At 42.7% G+C, this 22,856-nt stretch overlaps 1 protein-coding gene across 1 annotated transcript; it reads left to right on the top strand.

The window, feature by feature from the left end:
• The first annotated feature begins 9,101 nt into the window (after nt 1–9,101).
• Nucleotides 9,102–21,696, top strand: LOC134402290 (pulmonary surfactant-associated protein A-like). Its single transcript, XM_063131668.1, has 4 exons — nt 9,102–9,183; nt 12,463–12,552; nt 19,546–19,623; nt 21,320–21,696. Exons 1-4 carry the CDS (start codon nt 9,102–9,104, stop codon nt 21,694–21,696), a joined length of 627 nt encoding a protein of 208 aa, XP_062987738.1.
• Nucleotides 21,697–22,856: the final 1,160 nt, after the last annotated feature.

The raw sequence follows: 22,856 nt of genomic DNA, 5'->3' as shown, positions 1-22,856 counted from the left end.
TGGGAAGGAAATGTGAACAGCTGCAGCTGGAGATGTTTTGAAAGATTCCCCTGCAGCTGATCACCCAGCAGTACCAACAAGCTGCTTTTTTAAAAAAATTAAAAATAAATAAACAGCCTTGCCTGAATAGCTGGAAGACCGTTTATAATTAAAAAGAAAAAAAATCAGAATGGCTCTGGTTGCATGCACACTTTTCTTGCACTGCAGCTCATAATAGCAAATGTCTGATCCAATATGATCTTCATTATGTTTGCATTATCCAGGTAATGGAGAGCTAACATTAGCTTCATTGGTTGTAATGGGATTTGCTTTGAGAGGTTGAGTGCCAGTGCCATTGTTTAATCCAGTGTATATGAGCCCAATGAAATGCACAAGAATCTTTCTTCTACAAATAATGATGAGAATAATATATAGCATTTCAGTGTTCAAAGCATTTCATATACAGTATCTCAGTAATCCTTACAACCCTGTAAGGTAGGCTAGTGTTACTATCTCCCCATATGGCTACAGTTGAGAGAGAGTGACTTGCCTAAGGCCATCTGGTAAGCTCATAGCTGATGCAAGATTTGAACTGCAGCCCCCTTGGCTCACATCCTTCACTAAAATACAGTTCAGTACCTTAAAGAGCCTATAAATGTTAAGAGGTTCACTCATTTAGTGGACGCAGAGTGCTGAATGTTTCCTGATACAGACAGAATATTGCTCTATACAGGATTTCCCCCTCCCCATTGTCTAGGCTATTTAAAATAATAATAATAATAATAATAATAATAATAATAATAATAATAATAATAGATCTAACTAGACATGAACACCCCCAAGACCTTTTTTGAATTCATGCCTGCCAAAGCCAGAGTAATAGCTGACATTCCAGAGGCTATTCTGGAGTTCTTCTTTCAGTATCATCCTAAAAGTATAATACCATTTAATTTATAATATTTACTCTGGGCAGGTAAGATGCTGCTTTACTTTTTAATTTTTGAAAAACTTTCTGTAGAGTGGATTTTTTTGGGGGGGGGGCTGCAGCTTTAGCAAAAAGAAAAAGAAAGTAAGAAAAAGAAGAAAGTGATACACTTCATAAGAACTATTGGATTAAAAAAGAAGAAGAATAGTTCTAATGGGGAAAGGTTTGCCCTCTAGAACATAAGAGGAGACATGCTGGATCAGACCAAGGGTCCATCTCATGGCCAATCAGCTGTTGACCAGGAACCCACAAGCAGGACATGAGTGTATCCATTTCGATAATCGAAAATATTCACTGCATAGGTGTGATTGTTGTGCTTCCCTCATTGCTCCCATGTGATTAGGAACCCTGATTACACAGGGTTCCTGATCATGTAGCCTCCCCTTTTCAGATGTCACCTTGAACATCAGAGGTAGACCTGGTGGGACGTAGAGTGATGGGGCCAGGGCCAATAGCTGCAGTCCTCATCCTCTCTCCATGCATTCACTGAAAGAACGGTGTGTTAAGGTGAGCACACCTTCACTGCCTATGAAAGAACAGTGGGTCAAGGTGAACCCTCCTGCAGTGTTTATGATCACATAAACAAGTCCTGACATAGAAATATGGATCACTAGGTACAACTTAGGGGGTGGGGGCATAATCAAATAGTATCTTGTCAGGAATTTCAAGGTGTGCTTATATGTTCAGCAGTAATTGTTGTCTGCATTAGTGAGAGGGAATTGAGCTGCTGGTGCCAGTTACTCTAAATTAGGATTAGCAGCCAACTGGAGGGCCTTGGTCACATCATCCCATGAAGCCATTTTATCTGACCACGAAAACTCCATCAGATCTAGGGTGACCATATGAAAAGGAGGACAGGGCTCCTGTATCTTTAACAGTTGCATAGAAAAGGGAATTTCTGCAGGTGTCATTTGTATATATGGAGAACCTGGTGAAATTCCCTCTTCATCACAACAGTTAAAGATACAGGAGCTATACTAGAGTGACCAGATTTAAAAGAGGGCAGGGCACCTGCAGCTTTAACTGTTGTGATGAAGAGGAAATTTCACCAGGTTCTCTATATATACAAATGATACGTGCTGAAATTTCCTTTTCAATACAACTGTTAAAGATACAGGAGTCCTGTCCTCCTTTTCATATGGTCACCCTAATCAGATCTAATCAGTGTGTGGTAAAACATTACAGTTTCAGTTGTATGGAAAATTAAATGTTTTGAAAACATTTTCAAGAGTTAGAAATATTCCATACCTTAGTGCTACCGTATATCTTCCTTTGGGTTTCAGTCTACCATGAGGGTGACAGTTTGTACATAAAACCAATAACAACACACTTATGGCTCCCAAATCACTCTTTGGAGAATCATATTCTCCCAAGAATACAAGCAGTTATCTCACATCTAATAAAATTATGATGACGTGTATGGAGGGTCACACAGATTATTCTGTAATTCCAATGTGCTCTTCTATGGTAACTCATTTGATGGAGCTGGACAAATAATAATAATAATAATAATAATAATAATAATAATAATAATAATAATAATAATAATAATAATATCTCACTTCATGGCACTGAGAAAACGACATTGAAACAAAGCTAAGGGATTGGCAAGAACTACCAAAAATCACCCCAACCAGGAGGTCCTCATAACACTCACAAAGGAAAGAAAAGGAACCTCTCCTGCAAGCACTGAGTCATTACTGACTCTTGGAGGGACGCCAGCTTTCACTGATGTTTTCTTGGCAGGCCTTATAGCGGGGTGGTTTGCCGTTGCCTTACCTGGTCGTTATTACCTTTCCCCCAGCTAACTGGGTACTCATTTTACCGACCTCAGGGGGATGGAAGGCTGAGTCAACCTGAGCCGGCTGCCTGAAACCAGCTTCTGCTGGGATCGCACTCAGGCCGTGGGGAGAGTTTCGGCTGCAGTAACTGCTGCTTTACCGCTCTGCGCCACACACGGCTCTAACAATCACAAAGCTGACATGAATAAGTAATTTCAGTTCAGGTAATCCTAAAAGGATATTAAGTTTCCTAACACAACTTTCCCATCAACTAGTGTACTTCAAGGACAGTTAATGATGACTTCTATCTAATATTTTCCATGAGATACAGCCGTCTTCCCCAACCTGATGGCCTCCAGACATGTTGGACTACAACATCCATTATCCCCCAGTTATCATAGACATTGCAATACAGCATTGTTAGGGCAGAAAACTCCAGAATCTGAACAGTGCAAGTGGCATGACATTAATCACTGATTATTCTAATATTTAAGCAGTTGTCAAGTATTTGCTGAGAGAAATCATTTCCAGTGGAATGTTTGAGAATCAAGAGGCACTGCATTTGAAGAGTGTCTGGGAACTCGTCCAGATATTGTTGCAATTCGTGAGAGAAACTCCATTATGAGACATTATTGTTGATTCCACACTATGTAATACAGAGTCTCTTGCTTGCTTTTCTTTTCTTTTTTAACGAAGTGCCTTACTGCATATTCATGGAGGGCTCACGTATGAAGGTCTTTTCCTATCCACAGAAGTGAATTGTCTGAGAGTGTCTCTAAATTTTAAAAAAAATCCCGTTGACTTACCAGAGCTTTCTGCTTGTGCTTTCTTTCTGGGATTACGAACAGCGCCATTACACAGGTGGCCACAGGCAGACATGTGGTTCCTCTTCAATGAAATAGCACTATCTAGTGGTGGGATTATAGCGCAACACCAATTTGTTTGCACATTTTTTAAAAAAATAGCTGATTACCTCTAGGTTTTATTAAAGCAGGATAAGGGGGGGAAATGCAGGAGACATCCTGGAAGTTGACAACATCATCTAAAGGACCTGTAAATGTCCATGAGTTGCCAATCATGAGCATGCAATAAATCATTCATGTAGAAATGCTCTGAGTGATCTAAAACTGATTTTGAAACCAGGTCATGATAGATAAAAAGTGAGAGGCTAAGGGTGCAATCCTATGCATGTATAGACAGAAAAAAAATCCTACAACTTCCAGCATTCCCTACACAGCCATGCTGGCTGGTGACTGCTAGAAGTTGTAGGGCTTTCTTTTTTTCTTTTTTGTCTACACGTGCATGTGATTGCACCCTAAGGCTGCACTCTATACACATATACCTAGAGCAAGTCTCACTAAACCCAGCAGAGCTTACTCCAGAGTAGACATCTCTAGGATTGCACTGTTAATCATGGTTTGGAACACTATCCTGTAAAATAAGATCACCAAACCAGAGGAAAAAATAAGGAACCCGTCAAGACTGTGAAACTAAATTACCTTCCACATTCTCCCTTGTACCAACAACGTTTCCAAAAATGGTGTGAAAGAAGCTAAATGTCCCACATGAAAAACACCCTGAATTCTTATGTGAACATATATCAGCTTTGAGACACTTTGCACATGACAGTTTCAGTCCAACAGTTCAAATGTTGTGCCTCTTTTGGGTACTATACCCTACCAGTATTATGTATACAGTATGTATTACGTATAATAATTAAATTATGTATTTATTTTTTAAAATTTATATCCCACCTTTCCATTGTTAAAAACAGTGCTCATGGCAGTTCCACCAGTGCTAAAAATCAAAATATATGATAGCTTTAAAAAGACATTTTTTTAAAAAAAAAAACCTAGAAAGAATCATAGCAATTAATTATTTTTCTAAGCCATAGGTTAAGCATTAAAAATTTCTAAGCAGGTATATTAAAAGCCTATCTAAGAGCAAACAGCTTAGGGTGCAAACCTATGCATGTTTTGACAGAAAAAAGGCCTACAAATCATGCCCCCCCCCCGGGATTGCTGGGTGTTGTAGGATTGCACCCTTAATACAACACAAATTAGAGCAAATGGGCCTCCAGCAGAATTCTTCATTTTACATGCAGCTGCTGGCTACAAAGAAGACTGTTTTGTGCATCCCAACCAGTCTAGTCTCAGCCATAGTGAGGACACAAAGAAGAACCTCCCCATCAAATCTTATGACACCCAACCTGGTACCAACCCGGACCTCAACTCCCACTGGTTCTTGCCAGCATTGTCAATGGTCAGGAATGCTGAGAGTTGCAGTCCAAAACGTCTGGAGGCTGAGAGTCGCAGCCCAAAATATCAGGTTGGGGAAAGCTGTCATGAGCCTTCAGGAGAAAGGGGGCAGGATGGTTTGGGAAGAGGTGATCCTAAGGTAACCTGGGCCCAAGCCAGTTAGGACAAGGTACATTGGAGATAAGAAGAGCTGTGCTGGATCAGACCAAGGGTCCATCTGGTCCAGCATTCTGTTCACAGAGAAGCCCACCAGCCGCCTGTGAGAAACTGCAAGAAGGACAGCACCCTCTCGCCCACATTCCTCAGCAACTGATGTTCAGAGATATACTGACTCCAATAGTAGAGGTAATACATGTAGCCGTCACGATTAGTAGCCACTGACATCCTCCATGAATTTGTCCAACCCCCTTTTAAAGCCATCCAAATTGCTGACCATCACTACATCTTGTGGTAGTGAATTCACTAATTGACCTGTGTGAAGAAGTCCTTCCTTTTATCTGTCCTGATTCTCCCACCATTCAGCTTCATGGGAATTCCCCAGGGTTCTAGTATTATGAGAGACGGAGAAAAATGTCTCTTAACCAGCACCTCAAATTATGCCCAGAAACAAAATAATTACAAATGGCACAGGCCACTGCATGAATGACCCTGTATTAACAATATTTCCCCTACACACACACACACTTACAAACACTTCCGGGGTCATTATGGTATGATATGTGGGGGGGGGGGAGGGGAAGAAAGCACGTCTCTCTCTTCCACTACATTGAAGTACATTATAAGGATTCTAACGGATTTTGTTCAGTCTTCATTTAAAGCAAAGTAATCCACACTTTTCAGGCTAATGTGCAGATCAAAAATGAATTTATCCTTTGGGTTTCACAATTCCCCAAAATTTACAAATCAGTTCCCAGCACACAAAAAATGTACCCGAAACATGTATTAAAATGTGCATTTTAGGAGTTAAAGTGGTTAGAATTGCATATGTCAAGTGAAAATAGATTTAGGGATGCATATTGTGTGAGAAAATGGGTTCAAAAATGGGTATTTAAATATGAATTTTTGTGCAGAGTTTTTTGTTCTTTTAAGATTGCAGTAGTATTAAAGTTAAGAGAGGATTTTTGAAATGAAATGATTTTGATGAGGTTTGGAGTTTGGAGTCCATTTGTTAAAATTGTACTGGAAAAAGGTGTAAAAGGGAGTAAATCGGTGCAGGATACATTACAATTTTGGAAAGGAGAATAAGGGTCCGGGGGGGTTGGGGGGTGGGAGTGCATGAGATAGTTCTATATTACTTTATCTAGTTTTTTAATTTTATTATTGTGGTATATTAAGTTGATGTAATGTGATTATTGTATGTGTAATAAAATTCAAATAAAAACTGTTAAAGAAAAAAAGATTGCAGATTAGTGTGCCCACTCGCCATGCCCACCCGATCACCTGCCTGCCATGTCTAATGCCCCCTCCATGCCCCCCCATCCGTGATCTCCCCACCCTGGCTCTGCTCTTCCCCCCATCTCTCCTACCGGGTCCACTCTTTCCCCAGGCCCCCATCTCCCCCCCCCTGGCCCAATGGGCACAGCACTCCACAGCAGTGCGTGGCTTCTCCCGGCTACTCGCGAGTAAGCGAGCAGCCGGGAAAAGCCACGGAAGTCACTAGACCTTCCGCAGCCATGGCCTCAGCCCAGGGCTGCGGAAAAGCCAGACCATAAGCGGATCCGCTTATCCCGTGTCAAGGGAGGACTTAGCCCGGCCTGACCCCGGAATGCCCTGTGCGTCATCTGGATGCACAGCAGGGAGCCCGGGCCTCACACCGGGCTAAGTCCTTGTCTAGCAACGGCCAAATTAAAGGATAAAAGCTCCCTCCACAAATGCACAGTTTTGGATATAAATTGGGGTGAATAAATACTGCATCAGAGAAGTTAATTAACACAACACTGCCCTCTTTCCAGCTTCCAGCAGCTAATCAGGGGTTACCATCCATCCACCCCCAGCTTGACCCCAGAGCAAGGTCACACCAGGGAAGGGTAGTGGTTACCTCACTATGAAGAAAAACTTTGGGGTAAGTAACTGACTTTTTTACAGTGCAGCTTTGTCGAAAAGCCCCGGTGGTTGCAAATCAGCAGCTGAATCATATAACTGACCCAGCGCCACTGTGCAGCCACTGTGGGGCTTAGAAGACGAACAGACAGCCCCCTGAGATCAATGCGAAAGACTGTGCATTTGACAGTCGCCTAGGTTTTTACTTGTACTCTGCCATAGGCATCTAGGAACAGTACGTCCTCCTGCATTGTATGTTCTAGGTCAAGTGCCTCAGATTACTAATCATCTTTTTGTTCAAGCTGTCTGTGTATATACTATGGTATGTGGGTAAATAACATATACAAAGGATGTGTATTTTACACAGAGATGTCCAGAGAACAGCTTTAGTGTAAGTGGAACTATGTCTGCATTTGGGTATGATATTCTGCTCTGGCATTAAAAATCACAAGAGGCACAACATTATTTATGAATTAGATTAAGTTCTATGGAAACCTTATATTTGCAAACAATTCTTAGCAGAAATATTTTTCCAAAGGTCTATTGTCCCAATCCATGACAGGACCGTTTTTCTCATTGTGATAGATCTTATTTCTAAAAGATAGGCAATCAATATTGTCTGTTGATCATTCTGCCTTTGCTAAATCTTTTTACATAATGAAACAACTATGTAAATAAAATTGGTGGAGTGGGGGGGGGGGGAGAGGAGGAATCAAGTTAAGCCAGTAGCTATATAACATGAACATATATATCAAATAACACATACTATAAATTGACCCTTTTCTTGTTTCCTCAGTAATCTACATTGGAGCAAGACGGTAAGTCAAACTCTTCGGTTTAGAAGGCTGTAATCCTACACCCAGTTTTCTGGAAGTAAGCTCCATTGAATTGAATGGGACTTACTTTTGAGTAGGTACATATATGATGGTGTTTTAAATATTGATTTAAACTTCCTTTGTTGTAGGCTTATTCAACTCAATTACATTTTTTATAAAATTTACTGTTGTATTTTTGTTATGGTTATTTATTATACACCACCCTGCCATCCAGGAAGGAAGACGTGCAGTAGAAACATTTTATATAAATGTTTTCCTTGGAGGAAAAAAAAGGTGGGATATAAATGTAATAAATAAATAAATGTAAAGTTGCATAAAGTTGGGCTGTAATTTAGGTTTTCCCTCTTCTTTAGATTATTAATCCCAATGATATTTTATCATACCTACCAATAGCAAAGGAAATTTATATGAAAGGGACATATGACGGGAATGGAAGCATCAAATCATTTTTTAGTTAATAAATGCATGCTGCCTTATTTATTTGTTACATGAATTTACTGCTCAGCATCTGAACTGGTTGCCAATGGGTTAATGGGCTCAGTTTAAGGTAAGACACAGGAACCTGTCTTACACAGAGGAAGATCCTTGGTTCATCTAACCTGTCATTGTCAACACTGACTGGCAGGGTTTACGGCAGGAGTTCTACCAGCCCTACCTTCTGCTGTTGGGGAGCAAAGGAGAGGGACCTTCTTCATGCCAAGCAGATGCTTTACCATGGAGCAATGGCCCCTCCCCAATTTTGAGAGCCTGCACCCAGGGTATCCCAGGAATTGCCTCCTGCCATACATTCGTTGTACTTCTAAAGCCATGCTCTCTATGTATCGGGTGAATGTTAGAGGTGCCTTTTTTTTATTGTGGCACCCAGAATGCAAAATAAGTGATGCTGCAGACCTTCACAATAATGACAATTAATTTCTTTATTTGTGTACTCCTGGTTCCTTCCCTGCCTGCTTTTAAAAGGGCTTGGAAAACAGTTCTTTTCCCATTAATATTTTTAAGCAGCGGCCTTCCTTAATGGGTATTCATCACTTTTCACCATGCTTGACTGACTTTGTTGAACAGTATTTGAAGAGCTTTCTTTTAAAGGGTTTAGTATATTCGGCTGTGGACCCTTTTGAATATGAAAAGGTGGGATATGAAAGAGCAGGGTAAGTTCATCTGATGCAAATCCACCTGGTGAAAATGTTTTTTTTTTTTCCCTTTGTTTAGCTGATCGAAAAGGATGTTGTCATCCCAGTTGGTTCATGTCCTTGCCACAGCAATTGCCTTGCTGGTAACAGGGCATGCTCTGGAAACCTGTGTAGGTAAGCCTGGAAAGAATCATAGACTCATAGAATAGCAGAGTTGGAAGGGGCCTACAAGGCCATCGAGTCCAACCCCCTGCTCCATGCAGGAATCCACCCTAAAGCATCCCTGACAGATAGTTGTCCAGCTGCCTCTTGAAGGCCTCTAGTGTGGGAGAGCCCACAACCTCCCTCAGTAACTGGTTCCATTGTCGTACTGCTCTAACAGTCAGGAAGTTTTTCCTGATGTCCAGCCGGAATCTGGCTTCCTGTAACTTGAGCCCATTCTTCTGTGTCCTGCACTCTGGGATGATTGAGAAGAGATCCTGGCTCTCCTCTGTGTGACAACCTTTTAAGTGTTCTCTTCTCCAGTCTAAACATGTCCAGTTGTTTCAATCAAGGGTCTGGATTTGATCAGAAATAGGATGTACAGTGGAACTACTAGCGGGTGTCTATACAATGTTGAGTTGGAAGTTGATTAGCTCAGAAGCCCACAGCATCTCTGCTGCGAGGCAAAATCAAGAAAGCTAGATGGGGCAGGAGAGAGCGCAGTCTATCCACACCAGCGGCCATTCCCTTAGTCAAGTTAGTGCCCTGCCCACACACTTACAGCAAGTGGATAATCTGAACCAAACCCAGGGGTCGGTCTGTATGCTCTGAAACAATATGATGACCCATATGTGGAACAATTTGCCAGCAGAGATTAGATAGGCTGCTACTGCCAATTGTTTTAAACGCCTCCGTAAGGTGTTTGTACTTTCACAAGAGTTTGGGGGAGGGGTGGTTTATATTTTAATGTGGGTTGAGGGTTTTTAATGGAAATTGTTTTCTGTGTTATTGTAAAGCGCCACGATGCCAGAAATGGTGAGGTGGCGCTATAAAAATGTTTTTAAATAAATAAAAATAAATTGGAGCAAAGGTAAAAGTTGTAGGAAATGGGCACTTTAAAACCACACAGTTTGTTTTTTTGGGGGGGGAAGCCTGATGTGGCTGCAAGTTGGTGGCTGTGTCATATAGACAACGCAGTGCCACTGTGTAGCCACTATGGTGTTAACAGGGTGTATAGACACCACCACCCCTAAAGTCTAGGTCTCAGAGTTGATTTCCACAGGAAAACTTTCTAAAGGAAATGATATTCACATTTTTAAAAATACAGTCCTCCAAATGCTTATTAGAATAGACAAAAAATCATGGATAGCAACACATGCAGGGTGGCTGGAGGTTGACTGAATCACTTCTTCTTGTCATCTTGGGCTGATTCACAAGAGGAGAACGCAGAAACAACTTGTGCATCTTTGGTCAGAATTTCTTGCAATAACCCCTACAGTCATAAATTGCTCTTTAAGAAAGAACCTGACCCAAGAGGTTGGTGAGGTGTTGACACAGCATTGCTTCTTTTTGTATCCGCAGGAAATAACATTAGTGTGTCATTCAACAGCACCACAATGCGCTAAGACATAGGAAGGAAGCTGCTTTATACCAAGTCAGACCTTTGGTCCATCTAGCCCAGTATTTCCAACGCTGACTGGCAGCTGCTCTCCAGGGTTTCAGGCAGGAGTCTTTCCTGCCCTACCTGCAGATGCCAAGGGTCAAACCTGGGACCTTTTGCCATGCAAAGCAGGTGCTCTACCGCTGAGCCTGGCACTTCCCTTAAATAATTTTGGAAAGACCTTTACTGTTTCTGGATAGATCTTACTACATTATCTATGTCAGAGGTGGGCAGCATGCGGTGGGCAAACCACAGCCCACTTGACTTGTTTGCAGTCCTCATGGCCCGGCTGGTACCACTGAAATTTGATGGCGTGGTGGCACTGGCGAAAGAAGCAGAGGCTTGCTGCTGCAATTTGGGGTGTGGTGGCAACAAGAAAGGGGCTGTTTTGTTTTAAAATGAGGTATGCGGGGAGGCTGGAGTTTAAATCACAGGAAGAAACATTAACAATCTCAGATATGCAGATGACACCACTTTGATGGCTGAAAGCGAGGAGGAGCTGAGGAGCCTTATGACGAAGGTGAAAGAAGAAAGTGCAAAAGCTGGGTTGCAGTTAAACCTCAAAAAAAACCAAGATTATGGCAACCAGCTTGATTGATAACTGGCAAATAGAGGGAGAAAACGTGGAGGCAGTGACAGACTTTGTATTTATGGGCACAAAGATTATTGCAGATGCTGACTGCAGCCAGGAAATCAGAAGACATTTACTTCTTGGGAGGAGAGCAATGACAAATCTTGATAAAATAGTTAAGAGCAGAGACACCACACTGACAACAAAGGTGTGCATAGTTAAAGCAATGGTATTCCCCGTAGTAACCTATGGCTGCGAGAGCTGGACCATAAGGAAAGCTGAGCGAAGGAAGATAGACGCTTTTGAACTGTGGTGTTGGAGGAAAATTCTGAGAGTGCCTTGGACTGCAAGAAGATCAAACCAGTCCATACGCCAGGAAATAAAGCCAGACTGCTCACTTGAGGGAATGGTATTAAAGGCAAAACTGAAGTACTTTGGCCACGTAATGAGAAGACAGGATACCCTGGAGAAGAGGCTGATGCTAGGGAAAGTGGAAGGCAAAAGGAAGAGGGGCCGACCAAGGGCAAGATGGATGGATGATATTCTGGAGGTGACAGACTTGACCTTGGGGGAGCTAGGGGTGGCAATGGCCAACAGAAAGCTCTGGCATGGGCTGGTCCATGAAGTCACGAAGAGTCGGAAGCGACTGAACGAATAAACAACAATGCGGGGAGTGCAAGTCTGGTTTTCAAACAAGGCCATGTTCCAGGAACCCTCCCAGGAGCACAATTTGACTTGAATACAAGGCACATGCTCCCTGAATGCCTTGATTGTTGGTTGTTGTTGTTGCTGCTGCTGTTCCGGCAAATTTCAGTGGCAAAATCAGCAGCAGGCTGGCAGCACCAACTTGTGGCCACAAGTAGGTTCGGGGGGGGGGGGTAAATAAAGTGGCCCCCAGACCTGCTGAAGTTGCCCTCCCTCCCACCCCCATAGTTGCTCTATGTGAAAGCCTTGAACATGGGATTTATAAATAACGTCTCATAAATGCCATTTTAGTGGGGGAAATGCAATGACATCGAACATTTGCTGCTATTAGTGAAGGATGTTTTTAATCAAAGAACAACTTTGGTTGCTTTATGCATGGGCGTTCTTGACTTCACGTTACTCGATTTGACATATACATTCGTTCTTCTACTGCAGAGCAATGGACGATTTCATTGAAATCCAGGGGTTCTTTGAAATAAGGGCATGAGATCTTTAAAAAAAAAAGTGTTTTCATCCTTGTGTTTCCTTTGAAAAGGTCTCCAAGGTCCTCCCGGAAGAAATGGACTCCCCGGTCTACCAGGGCCACAAGGCAAACAAGGAGAGAAGGGATCTCCTGGGAAAACAGGTGACAGAGCATCATCTTCAAAATGGCATTTCAGTCCTAGCCAGATGTTGGCCTCTGTGTGTATACCGAAAATGTGGTGAAGGGGAGAGTGTGGCTGTGCCTATTGGGTCCGCCCTGGCATCACGTGCCTCCCCACTCTCAACATCTCTACATTTGATGCAATGTCTGAATAGATACAGCTGCATGAATATAAGGGTCTTAAGAACACTAGAGCATAAGAAGGGCCCTGATGCTGGATCAGACCAAGGGTCCATCTAGTCCAGCACTCTGTTCACACAGTGGCCAACCAGCCATCGGCCAGGGATGAATAAGCGGGACATGGTGCAACAGCACCCTCCCGCCCATGTTCCCCAGCAACTGGTGCACACAGTCTTGCTCAGTGGAGGCTGGTGGTTCCAATTTCAGTGTAGCTGTGAATCCATTCTTGCCCTTCTGTGTTACCTGTCTGTACTCTTCTTTTGCAGCCTGGCCAGCTTCCACTTCCTGTATGTGTCCTTTTTTGTTTTCAGGTCATCTCTAAGCTTTTTGTGGAGCCACATTGGTTTCCTCTGTTGTCTTCTATCTTTTCTCCTTGTAGGAATTGTTTGTAAAGCGTTCCTAAACACCAGAATACGCTTATGGCTACACTCAGCTTTTGCTTCCTTTAAAATCAAGAACTGGTGCATGATGTTGTCACTTTCCCACAGAGTTCCCCTAACTGCCACTTCATCCACTAAGTCACCCCTATTGGTCAATATCAAGTCAAGGTTAGCAATCCTCTAGTTCCTTCCTCCACTTTCTGTAGGAGAAAGTTATCAACCACACGGCAGGAATTTCTTGGAAGGGCCACTTTTGGCAGAACTTGTCTCCCAACAGATATCAGGGTAATTGAAGTCCCCAAATACTACTACATCACACGTCCTTCAAATACTGGCAATTTGCTTATCAAAAGTTTCATCCTTGTCTTCTCCTTGATTGGGTGGTCAATAGTAGGCTCTGACTAATGTTCCTTTTATTCCTTGCCCATTTATTTTAATCCAGATGCACTCAATGGAGCTACCAGGATCCGCCTCCTGTGTTTCTGTGCAGGGATAAGTATTTTTAATATATAGTGAGAATCCTCTTGATTAATTGCCTTTGTAGTGAACAGGTATTAATTACGGCATCAAGTGAACAGGGAGTACAGAGTTCTACTTGCGTAAGTCCCTATTCTTATTACTTTCATCTCCTCAACCATAGCAATTAACCAAATGAGGCTCAAGTAAGATGTCATAACCTGCCACCTAACTTTGGTTGGTTCTGATGATGATGATGTGATGAGGACATGTCCCTGGTACCACCTCTATGTTTCGCGTTTGGAGACTTGGTCTCTACGGGAAGGGATGCTTTTTGAAAGTGTGAATCTGGTCACATCCACGCTTTCAAAGTGATCTGTTCTCCCTCCTCAGATGGAGGAGGAGGGGTGAAGCCATGAAGGGAAGGTCACAGTCCTGAGGAAAGGGCACATGGACTGAATCTAGCCCACAGGCTCATGTTTCCCCATCCCTGCCATAGGGTGTAACAGATTTTTGTTTTCACCCTTCCACTCAGAAGCATGTGCATGGGTGTGTTCACAGGAAGCGTTTCTGTGCTCCTTTTAGGTCCCCAAAGGAGGAGCCTTCCCTCCTCCAATCAGTAAAGAAAGACAAGCTTGACTGAGCAATTGAGGGCAGGGGAAGGAATTTGGGCAGAGATATAGGAGGCAGTTAGACATCTCAACCACTCCCCCCACCAATGACTAGTGTGATGAGTATACGTGATCTGTGGAGGGAGCGAAGGGTGAGAACAGGGCTCAATTATGCCCTATGGTGATCCTCCTATGTGAGGATGCTGCACCTGTGGTAGTCTGGCTATAGCCCTATGATATCTCATCATTTCTTTAAATAGCTATTGGCCAGTGTCCAGGACATTACCAAAGAGAGATGAAATATGAACAAATAGTGTTGTGTCCAAAGTTAGAACTACTCAGAGGGGACCCATTGAAATAAATGGGATTTAGCTTAGACTGACATTGAATACCACCCAAAGGTAGACTATTATTGAGTACAGGCCACTGGATACAACCCGTAAAATCTTCCTTACGTACAACCGTCACAAACAATGTATTTCTTTACAAGTAAAGCAAGGCACACACACACACAAATATTGCCCAAATTTGAGCCAAATTAATAGTGCCACTGACTTCCAAGCTGTGTCCATGGACCCAAGGAGCTAGGGCCAGTTGTTGTCCAATCTCAGGCCTGGGGCTAGTTGGCATGGTAGTATTAACACATTACTAGGACACATTTGTGTGTTTGCCTGAATAGGGCAAACCTCATTCATCTCTGGGGCTACCAGGAAGCCATCCCCAGACAAGAAGAAGGATATCAACTGAATTGACCAAAATGTTCATCTCATTTTTTTTTATTTTTTATTTTTTATTAATTTCACATCTTAAAATACAACCACATAATACTAATTAACACATAAATCAAAACATAAATTGCTTATAATTCCACAATTATAATTATCTAATTTTACATAATCACATAACATATCATAAGTGCTTCCCTCCACCCTTCGGGATCTATTCCTGCTTCCAAAATCTCATTGTTTCTTCTGGTGGTGGTTTTCCACCCCCCTTAGAGAATACATATTCTAGGAACTGTTTCCAAATTCCCTCAAATTCATTTACATTTGTTATACCTTTTCTTAACCTTATGTTGCATGTCAATTTATCATTAATAGCTATATCCCATATTTCCTTATACCACTCTTCAATATGATAGTTTCCCTGGACCTTCCAGGTCCTAGATATGATTAACCTTACTGCTGTCAACAAATTTGTTATCAATTCTTTAGTCTCTTTATTACACTTTAAATTACCATATAGTGATAGTAATGCCACTGTAGGTGTCTCTTCAATCTCTATTCCCACAATTTTTTTATCTCAATAAATACCATTTTCCACAATTTTTGCACAAATTCGCATTCCCACCACATATGCAAATACGTTCTTTCCCCTCCACATCCTCTCCAACAATTTTCTGTGTTCGTCTTATTTATTCTGTTTAATCTCACCGGGGTCAGATACTACCTCCATACAATTTTATAATAAATTTCTTTTATTCTCACAGACATATTTCTCAACACTCTTTGTCTCCATATTCCCTCCCAACTCTGCTGCCCTATCTGCACCCTCAGATCGGTTTCCCAAACCATCTTCCCCATTTTTCCTATCTCTCCCTTTTCAACCAATATTCTATATATTTGAAATGTTCATCTCAAAGACGTCTTGTCCACAACCTACAAATGGCATGATATTTTCTTGGAAAAGCCCTTTATTTCTATAACAAGTAGATTTTCCTTATGAAGCCATTTGTACAGGAATATTAACAACATATTTTTAAAAATGTAGTTAACACATTTTTTGTAATTTTGCATATCTTAAAGCCGACATGGGCAACCTTCGTTCTGTTGTGGGTCACATTCACTGTCAGGGGCTGCATGTTAGTGTTGCACAGGGCTGAAGCCAGCAGTGGGCGGAGCCAAAGCCGAACATGGATTGGGTCACCCTTTTTTTACTTCCTGCCATTATCTTTTCTTCCTTCCTTCCTTTTTTTCCTGCCAATCCTTTTTCTCTCTATCTCTTCTTCCCTACCCAAAGGGCAGCCAGGGAAGGGGCAGATAGCACTCGCTGGAGATCTGAACTTACTCCATGCAGAGGACTTTGGAAATTGGTCACAAGGGCTGCATGTTACCCACTCCTGTCTTTAAGAGATTGTCTATGACTAAACTTGGTACTTGCTAGGTAACATTATATTAACATGTCTCAGGGTGCAACCCTACTGGGTCACCACCCATTAGAATGAAGCCTTCAGTCTTGTATCCTATGCCCAGCATGACTGCTCCTGGCAAGACAAAAGGAGCAATGAAGGCATTTTTATTTTTATTTTTTGCCTCTCCATCCTCCTTTTGGGGTGGGACTGTGCACAGCCCACCCACCCCCTGATTCAACACGCAGGCCAATTCAGAGCTTCCAAATCAACTCGTGGCACGCTGATCCTGGGCTTTCCTGGGAAAGCTGGGCATGAGGCTGAAGAAGAATCCACTGGACTCTCCCACAGCTGCTACCATCCGCTTGCTATCAGTCACTGCCCTGCCTGTCCCTGTCCGTCCCCCCGCCAACCTGCAGGACTTACCTGAGGCATCTGCACACACCAGTGAGCAGCTCAGCCTCCTCTCTGGACTTCCATAGATTTAGTGTTGTAAACTACAGCAGCTTTGGATTCGGGACCGAGGCGGTGCACAGCCCTACTTTATTTAGACAGGCCTTTAAGCCTGGCTAGAGTAGTTGTGCTGCCAGGGGTGGGGGTGGGGGTGGAGAAACCATAGGATTTTGCATATCTCAGCCTTGCCTCTCTGCCCAATGGAATACCCCCCTTTTTTACCTTTCCACCCTTAATTCTGTTTGGTTTAAATGGTTATTTTGTTTGCAGAAGCATCTCTAAAGAAGAGTACAACTCAAAACGTGTACACTGGATTTGTTTGGTTTATTCGTTTGTTATTTCTTGTACCTCCCACACACACTTTTTTGCACCTTCTGATAGATGCACTCCTTTAGTTTTCAATCTATTGCAGTAATTTATTGCATTGTACTTTAAGAAATTATCAAAACTAGAGCTTTCTTTATGAACATCTCTTGTGCACATTATCCATTTAAGCATCTCTAGATAAGTACTCTAAAAATAAAACAAATGTCCATTGGGGGGGATCCCGCAAAGTATATCCAAGGAAAAGAGTTTGGAAACCGCAGCCAAGCTGGATTTCACAGCCTTTAGGAGGCTACAATAAAATTCTCTCTCTAAAGGGAAAAGCACATGCAATCTTGGATTGAATGAGGCAATAAATTCTAAACCACAAGTGTGCTGTTCAATACAATATCATGAATGAGACTAGAACTACAGAATATTAATTATTTTTTCGTTGCCCCTGCAGAAATGCTTGTGAATGAAAGATAATTCTTGCTCGGTTTGTTACTCATGCATGAAATACATGTTCTCAGCAACAAACTCCACAGGCCTCTGTAATATTGTCAGACCACTAGAGGGAAGTATATACACTTGTTTAAAACTGTGTTACACATGTTTGCACAAAAAAGCTTCAGGGGTTTTGCTGTTTGGAAAACTTGAAGAAAATTAACTTTTCTGCCCTAATCAAATCAACTCTCCAGAGTCCAGGCATCACAATAATACATATTAAGAACAAGAAAGAGGCAAACAATGGTTAATCTCTACTTTTTGAAGTTTGAGGTAAAAAAAAAGTGATATAAGATTTTTCTTTCTCTTCTCCCTCTGGGGTCTCCCTTCTCTCCTCACATGCTGCCCAAAGCCTGAGCTTTGTACTTTTTTGAAGTTTCAAAATTTTCTGCAAGTCTACACGGCTCAAGCTTCTGTTTAAATAAAAAATGAGCAAAATTGGTCTGGTAGATCTCAAGTAATAAGACTTACACTATATATTCTTATATAAAATATGGATTTTGGATTTTGTTTCTTAAAGCCAACTCTTTTGCTTTTTGTGTCATATGAATATAGTGTCCTTTAATTTTAAAATCTCACTCTAGTACTTCTATGGCTGTCTCCATCAAGGCAATGAACAGTTGGTAAGTAGCTGATAAATAGTTTGGATGCCACTACTGGAAGTTGCTATGAGCACTTTTCATCAGCAGTACCCACCACCCACCACTGAGAGAGGTGAGGTGGGAGAGAGGGAGAGAGAGAGGAAGAAAGGAAGGAAAATGGTAGGGTGGCAGAGAGAGAGACAGAGAGGTGAGGTGGCAGAGAGAGAGGGGGGGAGGAAGGAAGGAAGGAAGGAAGGAAGGAAGGAAGGAAGGAAGGAAGGAAGGAAGGAAGGAAGGAAGGAAAAAATAGTAGGGTGGAAGAGACAAAAAGAACGAAAGTGGTAGGGTGGCACAGAGAGAGAGAGAGTGAGATGGTAGGGTGGGTGGGAAGGAGAGAGAGAGAGAGAGTTGTGGTAGGGTGCCAAAGAGAGAGACAGAGAGGTAGGGTGGCAGAGAGAGGAGAGAGAGAGAGAAAAGTGGTAGGGTGGCAAAGAGACAGAGCTGGTGCTGTGAGTTGGCTGAAGGTTGCAGCTACTACACTAGGGATGGACAACTTGTTTTGGCCTACAACTCCCATTTGCTTATACTGGCTAAGGCCAATGGGAGTTGTAGGTCAAAACATCTGGAGAACTACAGCTTGCCCATCTCTGCGCTGCACAGTGATCTGGTTCACATGATCAGAACAGCCCACTGTGGATTTTCCCCCTATGGTCCCATGGCCCCTGAGTTTTTAGTTTCTAAAAGTTTCCCACCTTTGGTATAGACAGTAGGTGGCAGAATTTCAGGTCCTCAGTGTTGGTAGGTATTGTATTAGCTGAGCATATGTGTTAGGGTGAAGCCCTGGATCCTCTAGAATATCCATTGTGGGAATGGACAAAAAGCTGTCTTTCAGGGAAGCCACCCTGCCATCGTCAACCTTAACAGTATCCGACAATGATTGTAGGAAGAGAATTTGAAAACTCCTGGGTTTCATTTACAGTCTTGCATTTACAGTGGAATGCTATGCATTTTTACTCAGGGGTAAGTCCCCATATATTCAATAGGGCTTACTCCTTGGTAAGTAGGTGTTGGATGCAATTGTCATTTTCTTTCCAATTTCTCTCAGCACTGTTCATAATCAGAGTAACAAATATACTACAAGTCCATTCTATACAGCAAAATCAATTTATTTCAGGTGGCAATTTAAATACATTTGTCATAGAGTAGTAGTTGTTTTAATTGTATTAATTAATTAATATCCCACTTTTCTATCATTGATTTATATTCAAGGTGGCTATTAAGGAAAACTGCTATGGCATCTAGTTAATAACACAGTATCATAGAACTAATTAACAATTACAATGAAACGAATGAATAATTGTTGCTGTTTTTCACAGGTCTGCCTGCAGCTCAGGATGTTAAATTACAAAACAACCTCAAGGAACTCCAACACAGAATCACCAAATTGGAAAGAGGTACACTTAAAAATAATAGCTTTCTTTCATGACTAAGTGGGTGATTTGCTTTGATTCTTATTCAATTACTTGCCAAGCATTTGTTGTGGTCTTCTTCTTCTTCTTCTTCTTCTTCTTCTTCTTCTTCTTCTTCTTCTTCTTCTTTAAGGGAGAAGAGGTTGTATAATAAAACTAAGTTTTCTATCCAACATTTTTCAAAACTATGTAATGTTCAAGTTAGCATTCAAAGTTTAATTAAATTATTTTTGCTGAATTTCCAAGCCTTAGCTCAGTTTTAGATTTGGTGTGAGGGCCTACCCCTTACTGAGATGATCAACCTTAGGGTGACCATTTGAAAAGGAGGACAGGGCTCCTGTATCTTTAACAGTTGTATTGAAAAGGGAATTTCAGCAGGTGTCATTTGTATATATGGAGAACCTGGTGAAATTTCCTCTTCATCACAACAGTTAAAGCTGCAGGAACTATACTGCAGCTATACTGTGACCAGATTTAAAAGAGGGCAGGGCACCTGCAGCTTTAACTGTTGTGATGAAGAGGAAATTTCACCAGGTTCTCCATATATACAAATGACACCTTCTGAAATTCCCTTTTCAATACAACTGTTAAAGTGTATTGGTTCCCCCTGCTCACATGAAATTAGGATGAGGCTATAGGTTCCCCCACTGTTGACTTAATATTGCATATCTTTAAAGTTTATAATCTGCAATGCTGCACCACTTGTGATCCACCAAGATAAGCACAGTCCAGCAATAATATATGGTGGCCCAACAAGACTTCAATAACCCTCTTGTTCTCTGGTGACCTACCTACCAGAAAGTATTAAGCAAATATGGTGTTTCAAGCTCTTTGTGAACTACATTCAGCTGGGTAGCTTGCAAGTTGTACAGGCCCAATCTACCAAGAATGTCTCCTGAGCTAGCCTTTTTCAAAGGAATGAGCTGTACGAAAGAGGCCGGGGCTCCCTGCTGTGCATGCAGACGACACACAGGGGATCCCGGGATCAGGCCAGGCTAAACCCTCCCTTGACCCGGGATAACTGGATCCGCTTGTGGCCCGGTTTTTCTGCAGCCCAGCTAGTTCCGTGGCTTTTCCCGGCTGCTCGCTTACTTGCGAGTAGCTGTGAGAATCCACACACCTATGGAGCGCTGTGCCCATCGGGCTGGGGGGGGAGGAGATCACAGACAGGGGGGGCGGAGGAGGCATCGGACATGGCGAGCGGGCGGGGGTGGACATGGTGAGCGGGGGGTGGACATGGCGAGCAGGGGGGTGGAGGACAGGCAAGCGGGGGTTGGACGGGCGAGCGAGGGGGTGAGCGGATGGGCAAGCGAGTGGGCGAGTGAGCGAGGGGGGCGTGTGAGGGGGGTGAGCGAGGGGGCGAGCAAGCAAGCGAGGGGCGGGTGAGGGGGGCGATCGAGTGGGGGGCGAGCTGGGGGCATCAGACATTGTGCGGGGAAAATTGGGGGCAGGGGGAGCGGGAAACCCTTTAAAAAAAAGACTTACCTTATCTTTGGTGCGCTCCTGTGCACATGGCCCCTTTAAGTTTTTTTTAAAAATGGCCGACACAACAGGGCGTCTCACGTGTAGAAAGGGGCGATGGCCCGCACTAGCTGCAGCGCGGCCTCACTTCTTCTCCTCATGATTAACAGGTAGGTCTAGCAAGGCCCTGAGTAACATGGTCCTCCATTTTGTTTTGCAGCCTTGGCTTTGAACGGAAAGGTTGCAATAGCTGGCAATAAACTGTTTGCCACTACTGAGAAGACAGCTGATTTTGACAACACAGTAAGAATATGCAAAGCTGCTCATGGCAGCATTGCAACTCCAGAGAACAGGAAAGAGAATGATGCGATTATGAGCTTCGTGAAAGAATTTGATACATATGCTTATCTGGGTATCACTGAGGGCCATGTTCCTGGGGAATTCCAGTTCCTGAATGGGACATCCCTGAATTTTACAAACTGGTATGTGGATGAGCCGAAGGGCAAAGGAGCAGAGAAATGTGTGGAAATGTACAGTGATGGCACCTGGAATGACAAACTCTGTAATAAGTACCGCCTCACGATCTGCGAGTTTTAAACTAAACTCCACCACAGCCCTTAAGAACATGTGGGTTTATTTTTAGGGTCCACATAATTTGGGCTTACATATGTGAATCAGAATAACTGAACGTCGCTTGCAATGTAATTTGATACAACTGTGATTTATTCTGTTTCAGAAAAAGAAAATCAATAAAGCACAACGCATTTCACTTTGCTTTCCTTGTGTTGCCTGTGTACAAAGGCTCAGCTACTTCTGAGCCATTTGTCTCAATATTGCTTTGTTCGGGAACAGAAATGGAATTTCTGGGATGTGGGTTAAAAACAAGAGAATAAATATAATGATAAATTAAGAATTAGGAGCTTGTTACTGTCAGAAGTGGCATAAAATAGCCTAGGGCAGAGAGTGTGTATATGTTTTTGACAAGGGGAAAAAGGCTGGGATGCTATTTCAGAAAGAGAGAAGAAGGGAGGTGTGTCAACACTTCACAGCACAGGTGAGTCAAGGTGAGGGGGAAATGGTCGTGGTAGAGGACATTGTGGAGGGTTTATCTGAAGGCCATCTGTTTCTCCTCAAGCCAAATGGCAGGTGTTTTCCACCTGTGCAGCCCGTATGTGTAGTTTGCTGCTAGGGCATCACATTTCGGTGGCGGCTGATTCAATACTGCTTTCATAACACATCGTTCACCCAACTCCTTCTGGTTTGCTTCAGCCTGAATCTGGGATTTACAGCTGTTTGTTCAAGGTACTTGCTAAATTATTGAATAATATGCTTTCCTGTTTGGACATTCCAGCGTGTATGTTGGTATTTGCACAGATATTCAGATTATGAACATTAACAATACTGTGCTAATATCCTTGATTGTGCCTATAAATTTGCATTCTATCATGTATCGTGCACCAAGGATGTTCATGCACACACTGGCTGGCCACTATGGGAATGAAATGCGGCACCAGTTAGGCCTTTGACCTGATCCAGCATGGCTCTTTTGTTCAGACAGGCCAAAAAAAGAACCAAGCACTTCTTTCACCTGCCCTTCCTTCCACACCATCTTCCCCAGCTGCAGCAGGAGGAGAAGCCCAATGCATTTCTTCAGCAGCTACAAAACTAGAATCTTTAAAAGATACGCCCCTTCTCTGAGTCAGAAGATAATGAGGTTTTCCTTTCCTCCAGCCAGCCTCATGCTTGGAATGCCATCT

This window comes from Elgaria multicarinata, chromosome 8 (assembly GCF_023053635.1).
Source record: "Elgaria multicarinata webbii isolate HBS135686 ecotype San Diego chromosome 8, rElgMul1.1.pri, whole genome shotgun sequence".
Classification (NCBI taxonomy): domain Eukaryota; kingdom Metazoa; phylum Chordata; class Lepidosauria; order Squamata; family Anguidae; genus Elgaria; species Elgaria multicarinata.
This window is presented reverse-complemented; position numbering and strand designations above follow the sequence as displayed.

Coding starts and splice junctions, on each gene's coding strand:
- LOC134402290 (XM_063131668.1), top strand. CDS start 9,102: ATGTTGTCATCCCAGTTGGTTCATGTCCTTGCCACAGCAATTGCCTTG. Junction 9,184..12,462: donor TGCTCTGGAAACCTGTGTAG/GTAAGCCTGGAA, acceptor TCCTTTGAAAAG/GTCTCCAAGGTCCTCCCGGA. Junction 12,553..19,545: donor GGGATCTCCTGGGAAAACAG/GTGACAGAGCAT, acceptor TGTTTTTCACAG/GTCTGCCTGCAGCTCAGGAT.